At 39.2% G+C, this 12182-nt stretch overlaps 1 protein-coding gene across 6 annotated transcripts in view; it reads right to left on the bottom strand.

Moving 5' to 3' along the window:
- Positions 1–1499: 1499 nt before the first annotated feature.
- The window catches only part of SLF1 (SMC5-SMC6 complex localization factor 1), a 55383-nt gene continuing 44700 nt past the window's right edge, over positions 1500–12182 (bottom strand). For 4 of the 6 annotated variants that reach the window (XM_053293923.1, XM_053293924.1, XM_053293925.1 and 1 more), the window contains 5 exons: positions 9954–10120; positions 9311–9444; positions 7218–7310; positions 6417–6599; positions 1500–2883 (listed from right to left, as the gene is read on the bottom strand). In XM_053293923.1, the coding sequence (XP_053149898.1) occupies positions 2399–2883; positions 6417–6599; positions 7218–7310; positions 9311–9444; positions 9954–10120 (1062 nt within the window). In that variant the 3' untranslated portion in view covers positions 1500–2398. Of the gene's footprint in view, positions 2884–5132; positions 5500–6416; positions 6600–7217; positions 7311–9310; positions 9445–9953; positions 10121–12182 lie in introns of all 6 variants that reach the window. The other 2 variants (XR_008315727.1, XR_008315728.1) reach the window with 2 other exon arrangements.

Raw genomic sequence — 12182 nt, 5'->3', positions numbered from 1 at the left:
TGAAGCAGGGGTGACGATGTTCTCCTTGATTTGAATTAACCATCTTTTTATTTGGTTGCCAGTTGCCGGTTTCTAGTCTTAGTGAATCACACATTTCAAGAGCCACTGGTAGATACACTGTACTTATTTGTCAGTTTCCATGTCAGAAACCTGAATTATACATTCTTAGAGCAAATTATTAAGATTGGGAAGCATTCAAACTAGTACTTTGTGAGCAGAACAATTATGCAAGAGGGTGAAATTTTTGCTGACCCCTCTTTCCCTCTGAGAATATGCCCCTACAGGTCCCCTAACTTTCCGGGACACTTTTCAAAAGGCACAGGGCACTGCAGAGTGCTATGGAGGGAAGAGGGCATGGCCAAAATTGCCTTACACTTGTTGGAGAATATCTTCCACTTGTACAATACTAATCTGGATGTTGCCCACTGTGTGTTGTGTAATTGTTCAGTGAGTATTACCAGGCAATACACTACCACAGACAGACACATTTCCTCTACTAGAGTGTGAAGGTGTTGAGCTTAATGCAGTGGTTCTTGGACAAGGGGGCATGCTGACCTTTGAGCAATATGTAGCACCTATAGAATTTGGACACAAAAATCCAGAGGGGTAAAATTTCCCAGGCACCAACCAGAGCCTTGAGAAATTGAATGGGTCTTGATAGTGACTCTCCACATTGGGATTGCAGAACACGAAAGCTGTACTTCACAAATTCAAAGTTATTTAGGTAGAAGGGTGTTCAAAGATATTACTGTGTCATATTTATGCAGGTCTCAGTGTGTTTTATTCTAATGCCAGAGGATTGCTACACAGGTTTATCTCATGCAAGGATCTGACTTGTGCTAAGTTCAGAGTCCCAGAAGATTAGCTATTTCTTTTATCACATGCTAAGGGTGGGGGGAATTCTTCCCTTCCCTAAACAAGTACACTATGATAGCTTAAACAGGACACTTTCCAGCTTATGAAGGGATAGTTCAGAATATTTCATACCACCTGAGCCATTTTTGGAAGGGCAGTATAGAAATAAAATAAATAAATATTTGCTATGTATTAGTTTGGTGAAAATATGGTAAAGCCAATAGATGAAAATGGTCAGGTAAGTTTTCCGGTAATGAATTTAGGTCTTGGGTCTCAACCCCACCATGCTCTCCATGCCTGTGGTGTTTATCTGAAGAGGCAAGCGCTGTAAGCATGATGGTAGTTGTCCCCATGACTGGATGGCTGATCAGCCTTCTGAGACAATTGCCATCACACAGAGCTTGTCTTTGCAAACACCATAAACATGAAGAGTGGGGTTTTTTAGTGTGAATATCAGGGCATAGCTTCCAGGTGTGCTTGCAGCATGCTGTATGGAAGTATTGTGTGTGGCCCCAGCCCCCACCCCTTATCTGAATGTCTAAGAAGAGGTAATAGAAATACTGTTTTCAATCACTGTATGTCCTTATTGCTTGGGTACAAAAAAACCCCAGTAGCAACAATTTGCTTAAACCTAACCAGCAAAATATGAGAAAATGTTTCAGATCTTTATTATAGTCATATAAAATGTATGAATACACACTACCAAGTTATATTTGGTATCATTCCTTATCAGAAAGCCAAAACAGCTTGCAAGAGACTGCTATCTCTGTACAAAAGCAAAATAGAAGTTGTAATGTGACAATTGCAGTCAGCCAGTTGCATTGTTCAACTGGCCCCTAGTCAACCAGTGCCCTCTCTACAATTATATCCAGTAGGGTATCAGTTTATTTTCTTCAAACACTACATAAGAATTTTAATATTAAATAATATTATTAGTAAGCTTCTCTTACAATCTTTAATTTTGAGCTCTCTGATAAATTCTTGGTTACCACTACAAAGATGACATGTCAGAGTATTGAGAGAAAGAGAGGATGGTAGCAAAGGGATCCATTGCCATCATTCCAGTCCCATTTCCAACTCATTTTATAGTGGAAATGCACTACTGAACTCTTAACATTTTAAGAGTACATTTGTCTTTTTAACCAATTAGGGATATGAATTGGTGAGGTGTTGCTGTAAATTTAAATTAGCATTTTGAAAACATGAACTTTTCCATACAGTTACATACATTTTTCACCTAAATATTCACATTGTAAACAATATGCACTCTGTTCAATTAAACTTTGCTTAGCTATACCTCAGCCGAGGTCACTAAGCGTATATATATTTTCAAATTGGCAGAGTAGAGAAGTACAATCTGCTGGCACTTACATGCTACATTTTAAGTGGGAATTCTAAGGCACTATGTAATCATCACCACTTCCTTTGTGAAGACCAGTAGGCAAACCTATTGTAGGCATAGATGTCACTGGATGTTGAAGTTAATATGCTGTTAACTATATCATTTAGAGAAGTGGGGCTAGCTTGGAACTTTGTCTGCCAACTAAAGGCTAGATATCTGAATTGTCCTTGAGATTTGTTGTAATATTGCTACAAAAGCTTGTTTCTGTTCTCCTGACCCTCCTTTAAATTCCTCTATGGCTTTCCAAAGATAAGCTGGGAGATCCTGAAACATTTCAAGCTCCCTAAGGTAAAGATCTATGAACCAATGGGTAGGAGAGCTAGTATTAAATTTGTAACAGCCAGCTGTCACCAGGAATGGCTTTGAGAAGGCAAACTGTTTAGAGGTTACAGAAAGAGGTGTAAATAAGTTATATACAGAACAAAGGTTTAGCAACATTTTGCAAAATAAGATTGTCCAAAATTCTCTTTTTTGATTGCAGAAATTGCTTTCCACTTGTGCATGAAAGCTCTCAACTGTTTCTTCTGGCTTAACAACATGCAAAAGATGTTGCTTAGTAGTTACACTCTCTATGTAATCCAGTGGCAGTTTTCCTTCAGAATCTTTCAGCTGTAGCAATACTGGTCCTGCAGGAGAAACAAAACGTTAGTAGGAAATAGCAGCTTTAGTAACTGACTATGTTTTTACACTATCTACAAGTCTGTGAAACTTTGCATTGTAGGGGATCACACATTTTGACATCTTAATAGCTTAGAACAGTGATTCTCAAACTTGGGTCCTCAGGCGTTATTGGACTTCAACTCCCATAATCCCCAACCAAAGGCCACTGAGGCTGGGGATTATGGGAGTTGAAGTCCAATAACACCTGAGGACCCAAGTTTGAGAATCCCTGGCTTAGAATTTAATTCTAAGAACCACTGCCACTGAGCTAGATAGACCAATGGTCTGACTCAGTATATGGCAGCTTCCTATGTTCCTATGAGCTGCATTTGGCCTTACAAAACTTTTGTTCCTCACCCATAGAGCTCTGGTGTTGCTCTATGGGTGATGTATGCAACCCTCAGGGACATATTTTCAGATGGCACAGAGGGCTAACTGGGGAAGGGAAGGGAAGGAAAACACTGCTGCTTCCTCAGTACAGGTAGTTTGGAAGTGATGTTAGGTGTGCTCTCAATGCCCAGGCATTTCCTTAATCTGAATGGCAGCTAATGTCTAGCCGAAATTTGCTTCTTAGTCATTTAAACAGATTGGAGCTTCTGAGGGCAGCACTGGAACCAAAGAACAAGTTTGCATCTTCTATGTGACAGCCCTTTAGGTATCAGAAGATTCTGATGATATCTGCACTTGGTGTTCTCCACTCAATACTAAATATAGCCAGCTCCTTCAACTGTGCCCAATAGCACTTCGTTTAGAATCTCCTTACCATCTTTGTTGTTCTCCTCTGAACTGATTCTAGTTTATCAATGTCTCTCATATATGCAGGGCCCAGAACCGGACACAGTATTGCAAGTGAACAGTGCAGAATACAGTGGAACTGTGATTTGGACATTTAAGCATTTCTAAGGCAAGAACCAGTTACATAAGTAACTCTGGCCCTGGTTTATAAATTTATCAAAACATTTGTGCCTCTTTGCCTCATTAGTGCCCCCAGGGCACTTACTCACTCACACAATTTAAAATACATAATATATTATGTATTGTTTATAGCCACAAAGGTGATAAAGGAACTAAAAAATTAAAGGCAGTTGAAATATTATAAAGTAGGGGTAGAAAAATTCAGATCAGGCCAAAAGCTTGAAAAAATAAATACATTGTAACAATGCACCAAAAACGTATTAAAGGGCAGAGCCATTTAGTGAAGATTTTCTCCTCTACTATGCCAATAGAGTCCAAGATGAATATTGGCTCATAAGCAAGTCTGGTTCTCAAGCTACTTCCTCCCTCTGCTTTGGAGGAGAATAAATGCTGCAAACTGGGTGTCTCAGGGCATTCACACAGAAGACCCAGGGCACACTGGAGGAGTAATTCTTGCTACTTTATCCCCATATTTCAGCATCACCTGAATGTAAGAACCAGAGTTTAGTCAATTTCCAAAGTTTAAACTGGTGTGATATGCAGCAGTAGGTAATTATCGTAATCTCACTCACTCACATAAAACCTTTATTCTCTACAGGGCCGCTACCAAGAGTTTTTGATTTCAGGAAATCAGCTCTCCAAGGTTTCGGGTAGGAGTCTTTCCCAGCCTTACCTGGAGTGCCAGGGACTGAACCTGGGACCTTGAATGTATTTGCTTCTAAACAGTATACATGGGGGAAAGTGTTCCCAGGCACAGCCACCACAATCCAGCAACTGATGTACACAGAAGGCATCAAGAATCTAAGGCTGTGTACAAAATGCTGATCATTTGTTTGGCAGATGGGTGGAAAGGGTTTTTGGGCTCTTTGCGGGGGGGGGATGGGTGGGGGCGTGTAGATTCTTCTGTGCAGAGTTGGTGCAGGCCTCTACTCTGCTGCAAGAATTATATCAACATACATCTGAATTAAGGAAAAAACCATGAACAGTTTTCCTTATGCTAGATTACAGGGCCACCCTACAATGAATGAAGTAATACACTTAGCATAAACAGAATTTATAGTCATGAATTCTACATAGTGTACGTTTCCTTAAATGGAATGTTTAAAATAATAATAATAAATTAACCATCAACTTGGAGAGAACTCTAGTCGCCTATATTTGGGTAAGGTAAATTATGCAATGTTGTTATTACAGATAATAAAGCTTTTTAAAAATAAAAATGGAGATGAAGGCAGGGATGGCATGTGGACTGGGAGAGGGAAAGTGGGGAAAGGCTCTATAGTATACAGTATATAGTTACCAAACATGAGTAATTCTACGCTGAATGTGCAACATAGTTCCTGTCATGCTGCTGTCACACGGCTTGACAGGCCAGAGGCTGGCATGTGACAGCAAAGATAAGTCTGCACACATAACCTGTATAGTTGCCAGAAGACCTTGATGAATGAAAGTGCAAGTAGATCTTCTCCCCTAGGACAAGGGGATCATCCACTGCCCATTCTTCACCGACACCCAGGAAAAATACACATCTGTCAGTGTAATGCCACTTTCTATTGAAGACTTGGACTTGCTGTAATATTGGCTCTTGCATCACTTAGACCGATTGAAGTGAGGCCAGGTATTGGCTTGGCATGTCAGTTGCATGGTGCAGTAGATAAATAAAGCACCTGGGAGACAGCATTAAGGTTTAGCACAACATACAGAGGAAGAAGAGCAAGGGATGTATTGATTGTGAAAAGGTGTCAGCCAGAGACAAAGGAAGTAGCCTTTAGGGGGCAGGAGAAGACTACAGATGCACAAAGGTCTCATGAAGCAGACAAAACTAGAACAACATTTGCATTTCTGGAGGAGTTTAGTTAAAAAGCTGCCGAAGAACAGAACATTCTTTTGCTTTTTATAGTTATATGCAGAATTATTACTACAGCCACATAAATATGGAAACAAGGCAGAATGCAAAATTAGACCAACACACAGAGTAGGAATATCACAAGCTACATATAGCTTTTGCAAAATGCACAGTTTTTAAATCACACACACACACACAGGCACACACAGTGAGGAATAATATTTCTCAGGAATGGCCTAAGCAAAATATTATGCTTCATCAAGTTTTAGGCTTTTAAAAAACCAACATTGGAACCGAGCTTTTTCTAACCCCTCTTTCCCCAAATTTATAAAATTAGTCCCTCTAGAAACAGATTGAACAGCAAAATTATATCTATACATGTAAGCAAAACCACACCAGCATGAAGCAATTAAGTGAAAACATGCCTGCCATTCACAGTGAAAATGAATGTAAAATCAAGTCTTGTGAAAAGGGCTGGCATCCATGCAATCATATCATAGTTCCTTAATAAATCTCTAAAAGAAGTTCAGCAAACATGAAAAAGCAGCAAAAGTTATGGGCTTTCTAAACTAATTTAACTGACAAGATGAATGAATGTAGATATGGCAGATATACATCAATATTTATGAGAACCTCTAGCTTTCAAAATGACATCCAGAATCACCTCTCAATTTTAAAAACTCTGCCAATTTTACAGTTTTAAATTTCTCTAAGCTGATTTAACATAAATGCACTTACCCCCATATTGAAGTAGAAGCTCTGCAATCTCTACATGTCCATTTGACAGTGCATCATGCAAGGGAGTCACCCCATCCACTTGACTGAGCAGGTCTACCTCTGGACAATGTTGCAAAATTTCACGGACACACACTGTGCTACCATGGTTACAGGCTTCATGCAAAGGCGTCCAGCCAGCATAGTCTGAATTGTAAATCAAGGGAAGTTTAGGAAACAAAATTAGTTAAAGGATATTATATTATAATTGAGATATCTTATAAAGAAACCTTTTTTCTGTTCTAGTACGTGAAACATTTTGAAATCCATATGCTAATTCTATATTGTATGATAAAAATAAAACAAGACAAAACTGCTCTTAGAAGCAAAGGTTTATTTCAGTTCCATTCTACAGTCACTTGAAGGCATTACTCTCTTTCCACAAAGCAGAATAATAATTTTGCTAGAATATGAGCCAGGAACTTGCACCCTTTGTCCCAAATCTGTTAGAGTGAGATGACATTCTGGTCCTGCCTATAAAGCTATTCACAGTTCTTTTGTTCCCATATCTATTCTAAAAAGGCCAGAAATGAGCAGTTTTTAAAACCACCACTCTGTATAAACAGAAAACCACAAGACACAATAAAATGCAATGAATGTTTATCGTTTAATAAGCTTTAGTTACAAGCTAGCAAAAAAATCTTTAGTTTAAATAGCAATCACATTGGAAGAAAACAAGGAAGGGAAATATCTTCAAACAGATGCATATCACAGTTACCTGGGAGGCTTAATGTGTTGGTTCAGTCCAGAAAATAAGTTACTTACCTTTAGCATTAATATCTATTCCGGGTAGAGAAAGAAGATGCACCAATCTCTTCACATTGTTACTCTTACAAACAGTATGCAGGGCTGTTTCTCCTACCATACAAAAATAATAGATTATAACAGTCTAGGCAAAATGGCAAATGAAGAAAATAATCAAAGTGCATGAAACTATGAGATCTGGCTGCATGCCAAAGCATTTAGTAATGAATAAGATTTTCTTTTGTCCTTTTTAAAAACCTTTTAAGAAAAGCCCACAGATCTTCTGTTCCATCAGAGATTCAGCAATGAAACTGCACTGCTAAAGGGTTAATACAGGAATTATTTCTCTCCCCCACCCGCCCAGTTCAAGCTGTAAAGCTTCATTCACATTATAAAAGCACCAAATGATCACAGAACACCAAAAATGGTTGGTTTTGAAGCAATAAAAGTTTAGAATGCAGTTGCCCTCCCTTAAATTTATTCATGAACCTACATTAAGTGTATGGTTCTTTTTACACAGCGTTTGTAGCTTAATTCAAATGAATGTTTCTGGCTAAGCACGAGTGCCTCTACACACTCAAGTATAATTCAGAACTTCAAATCCGTTAACAGATGGTTTGCTGTTTCTCAATAGGCTGTCTGGCTTGCCTACAGTACCAGAGAGGGAGAGAAGGAGAGAAAAGAGGGGGAGAGATTAAAGAGAATGAAGCAGTCTTAAGAAGGAAAACACAGTCCCATTTAGAGCTAGCAAGAGAGCAAAAAAACAACAACCCAACAGTGAAGACTGAACTGCAGTTTACAGGTAGTTTGTCCACTTAATGCAGGCAGGGTGTAAAATTCACAATTTTTTAATATGGATCGTTTCAAGGGGCTACATTAGAACAATAGCATATAATAACAAAACAAAAAAAACATGTGCGATCCAAGGTGCAGGCTTAAATAACTTCCAAAATACAGGAGACATATCCTGGCTTTCTTATACTCTACTACTTGCACGATGAGATTAGGCTGGAATAATTTTTATTATCTAGAAAAGGTGGAGATTTAAGAAATTAGACAGACCTTAATCCAAAAGTGAATTGCAAATGGCTGAATACCACCTTAAGTCACTTTACTAGTGCTATCCTCAACAGGATATAATTCTTATGCAGAAAGTATCTGGTTGCTTGTTGCAGGAAACAACAAAGTCTATTCTTTTTCCTCTTCTTTTTGCTACTTTGAAAACAGTAATTATATACAGATTTGTATTACTTATACAAGTAGAGGAAAATGAGATCAATTTCATAACATGCTTAATGATATTTTAGCATTAAGGTAGGGGAAAAATTAAATCCCAGGGAAACAGAGTTCTTTTGGACTGTTTCTGACATACAGTTTAAAACAGAGATCTAGGATGTTCATTTTACTGCAGATCACCTCTGAATGTCAGAACTACACATGTCTAGGTCAAAACGTAAAATAAACAGTCTCAACAAGTGACTCCAGTGAGGTACAGCCTTGTGTAAGTGACTTATTATATGTATGCTCTTTTATTATATGTATGCTCTAAGTGGAGTTTGAATAAATTGCTCTAATCTAGTGCTATTTTAATCTTTAGTGCTTCGATTCCAGTGTAGTTAAGAATAAAAGCCAAATGTATTTCATAGCCTGGGCTCAATGCCTGGAAGAAAACAGTCCATATGCTTAATAGGGCTATGCAACACAGCATACACTTTGGTCTTTGTTCAGAAAACGTCCAGGACTGAAAGAGATGAAGACTGAATTAGACTTTCAAATCAGAAGCCTGTGCTGATCCTCCCAAGCTCAGGTTGAGGTGGATTAGCAAATAAGGCAGGCAAGACAGGAATGTAGGATGCACCCTGAATTAACAACTGGGTGAGGTGAGGTGAGGTGAGAGGAGAGGAGGTGATACAGCCTAAAGAGAAAAACAGTTTTATTCTATCAAATATATTGCCTTTACTTAAAACACACACACAAAACTGGCATGTAACATAAAGAAGTACTGCTTTATATATGTAGTTATGAGATCCAACTCTACCTCTACCAAGGCCTAATGTGAAACTATTGATTGCAAATATATGAAGTACTTTGCAAGAATTAGGAACTCACAGTACCTTTAAGATTAACCTTGTAAACTTTTGTCTGTTTAGCTGAAGAATGGCAATTTTCTTTGCTACAAAACATCTCAGTTTTGGCTTTGTTTCTCAATTTCTTTGGAACATGAGAACAGTTACCAGTGGTTTCAACACTAAAATGAAAGCAAGCAGTGGAAAAAGTGCATTAAAAGACTGGACTGAATTTACATTAAAAAAGCATTGTGTACTGTAGTAACAAATATGCTCACAGATAGATACAACTATATTGAAAAGATTTTGAAGTTGAAGTCCTTATTGCAGTTTTGAAACATTCACCATGGTATATACTTGTAATAATCCCAGCAATCATTCAATATACAGGGTTTAAACTGTTTTTAAAAATGTAATTCTGTGTGTAGATCCATTTCTCTTGGGAAGCAATTTACATTAATAGTGGAAAAGTATGTGCATACATACATACAGAGAAAGGGGCGGGGGGGGGGGGAAGAATAGAAACCCACCCTACCCAGATGTGCTATTTATAGGATTAAAACAGAGCTTTCTGCCAGTCACAGTAATTTGCAGGCAACAACACAGGTCACATAAAGTTCAAGAAATGTGTCAGGTCAGAAGCTGTCCCCCAAAGCAGAATAAAACCGGTGATGTTATAGGTATTACTTACGGTACATCAGGCAGCACTTCGGCTTGGTTCTGCTTATCGCCATTTAGCATCAGTAATGCCCTTTGAGACTCAGGGCAAGGCCATTGCCCTATTTTCATTTTCTTTGCTTTCTGCATCTTCACTGTCTCACGCATTCCTACTTGCAAAGCAGGCAGATAGGAGCAAACCTGTTGCAAGAATAATACTTTTGTCTGGCTAGATTTAAAGATGGCATTGGCACATGCCTGGTAATTAGAACTTGTTCCAGTATCCTCCAGATTTATCTTGCATTTAAAACTCAAATTACAATACTCCATTTTCACAATTTTTAAAAAATAAACCTTTACATGTGAAAATAACTCTCAGGGACCCACAGTTTGATTTCTAATTCCACTACCTTATACAGACTATAGTGTTCAAGTGTCACACACCTTATTCTTTATTCACACTGCTGAATACCTTATTGAATAACTTTTTCTTTTAATCTAACAATAAATCCTTGTTGCTGAAGTGCTACTCTTCATTTTGGATCTGCCTTAGTAACCTGGAAATGCTTGACTAACAAGCAGAAGGTTGCCCATTTGAGTCCCCACTGGTACTATATCGGGCAGCAGCGATATAGGAAGATGCTGAAAGGCATCATTTCATACTGCGCGGGAGGAGGCAATGGTAAACCCCTCCTATATTCTACCAAAGAAAACCACAGGGCTCTGTGGGCCCCAGGAGTTTAAATCGACTTGATGGCACACTTTACCTTTACATGCCTTTACATGTTACATGCTTTTACATGCCTTTGGAGTCCTAGGACTGCTTAGCCCTTCTAGGAGGGCTTTGCCACTTCACACACACATACACCCCCACCCCCAGAGTCTTATGTGGAAAGAATGGGTTGCCCCACATTAAAATAAAGTTGATGGTGGCAGCCTACTTTGAATCCCTTACAGTCAAGGATTCACCCCAGTGAACTCCCCCACCCACCTCTGGTAGGAGTTATGACACAAGCTAAATATTCAAAGCCTTTAATTTTTCCATACAAAAGGTGGGGAGGAGAATGGAGGTTTACTTCAGGGACGTAAGTCTCCACCCACTCTCCACTTTTCCCAAATGACAACTCTATGGCAGTGGGCATCTTACTGGAGGACCAGGTCAAAATACCCTTTTCACTCAAACAGAGACAATATGTTAATAGAGATAATTCGCTAGAGTTGAACGAGTTGGACAGTTAACCACTCGCCCAAGAAGAGCTCAAGAGATAAGATGACTCTGAGGACTGAGCTCTGGCTCTTTCCTGCCCAACCCACTCTACAGCACTTTTTTCAAAGGTTGCCATTGGCAGCTGGTGCTTCTGTTAAAAAAGAGGGGCATTCCAAGAACTGAGACATCTACCCTGCTCCTGAGCAGAGCTTAAGACACACAATCATAACCCACACTTGGGAGTGAGCTCTTTTTATTTTAATTTATTTTTGTTTTGTTGAAAGCCCTTTTACTATTTAAAAAATGCTGTAAACCACTGAGCCCATGGGACAGAGCAGGATGTAAATCAAACAAGCAATGTGGAGAGCAAAGGCAACCTATATATCACCAGGAAGGCCAAGCTTCCAGCATGATGTTATAAATACCTTCTGCTGGGAATTTTTCCTTCTCACATATTTTAGTCTTTTCAGAGGTCCTTTGAGGATGGGTGGGGAAAGAAAGCCCTCCCCTCTGTCTTTTTGAGCAAATTATAAATCGTGGGCTTTCTATTGAACTCAGTGATCTGAGCCAAAGGTGCCAATAAGTGCTCTAACGTAGCATCCATGTGCTGAAATGGGATTAGATGAGAACATACTGTGATGTTGTGGGTAAAGGCTAATATGATTTGCTGCTGCGCAGCAATGAGGAAGAGTTAGGGAAGATGAGCTGAAGGCAGGATTCACAAATAGGCAGGGGTGAACCAACAGGTAGGTTGACTAAAGAATGAGGAATGATGGAATGATATGTGAAGGAGAGAGTAGGCTAAGGAAAATAAAGAATGGAGAAGGCAGAGAAGTGAGGGATGGATACATGAGAGAAAGAGGCTAGGAAGACATGTCACACAAGGTCTTGGGGCCATGTGGAATATCCAAAGGGGAGGAAAAGAAGCTGAAGACTCAGGAGAGTAGGCCAGAGAGGAGAGAGCCTCCATTTCATACACCTCCATGCACAGCCAAAGCTTTGGCTGCAGGCCACTAATATAAAATAGTTCTTGAATGTATCTATGGGTGCAGCCAG

This window comes from Hemicordylus capensis, chromosome 2 (assembly GCF_027244095.1).
Source record: "Hemicordylus capensis ecotype Gifberg chromosome 2, rHemCap1.1.pri, whole genome shotgun sequence".
Taxonomy (NCBI): domain Eukaryota; kingdom Metazoa; phylum Chordata; class Lepidosauria; order Squamata; family Cordylidae; genus Hemicordylus; species Hemicordylus capensis.
The sequence above is the reverse complement of the archived record's forward strand: the minus strand, read 5'-3'. Positions and strand labels throughout refer to the sequence as shown.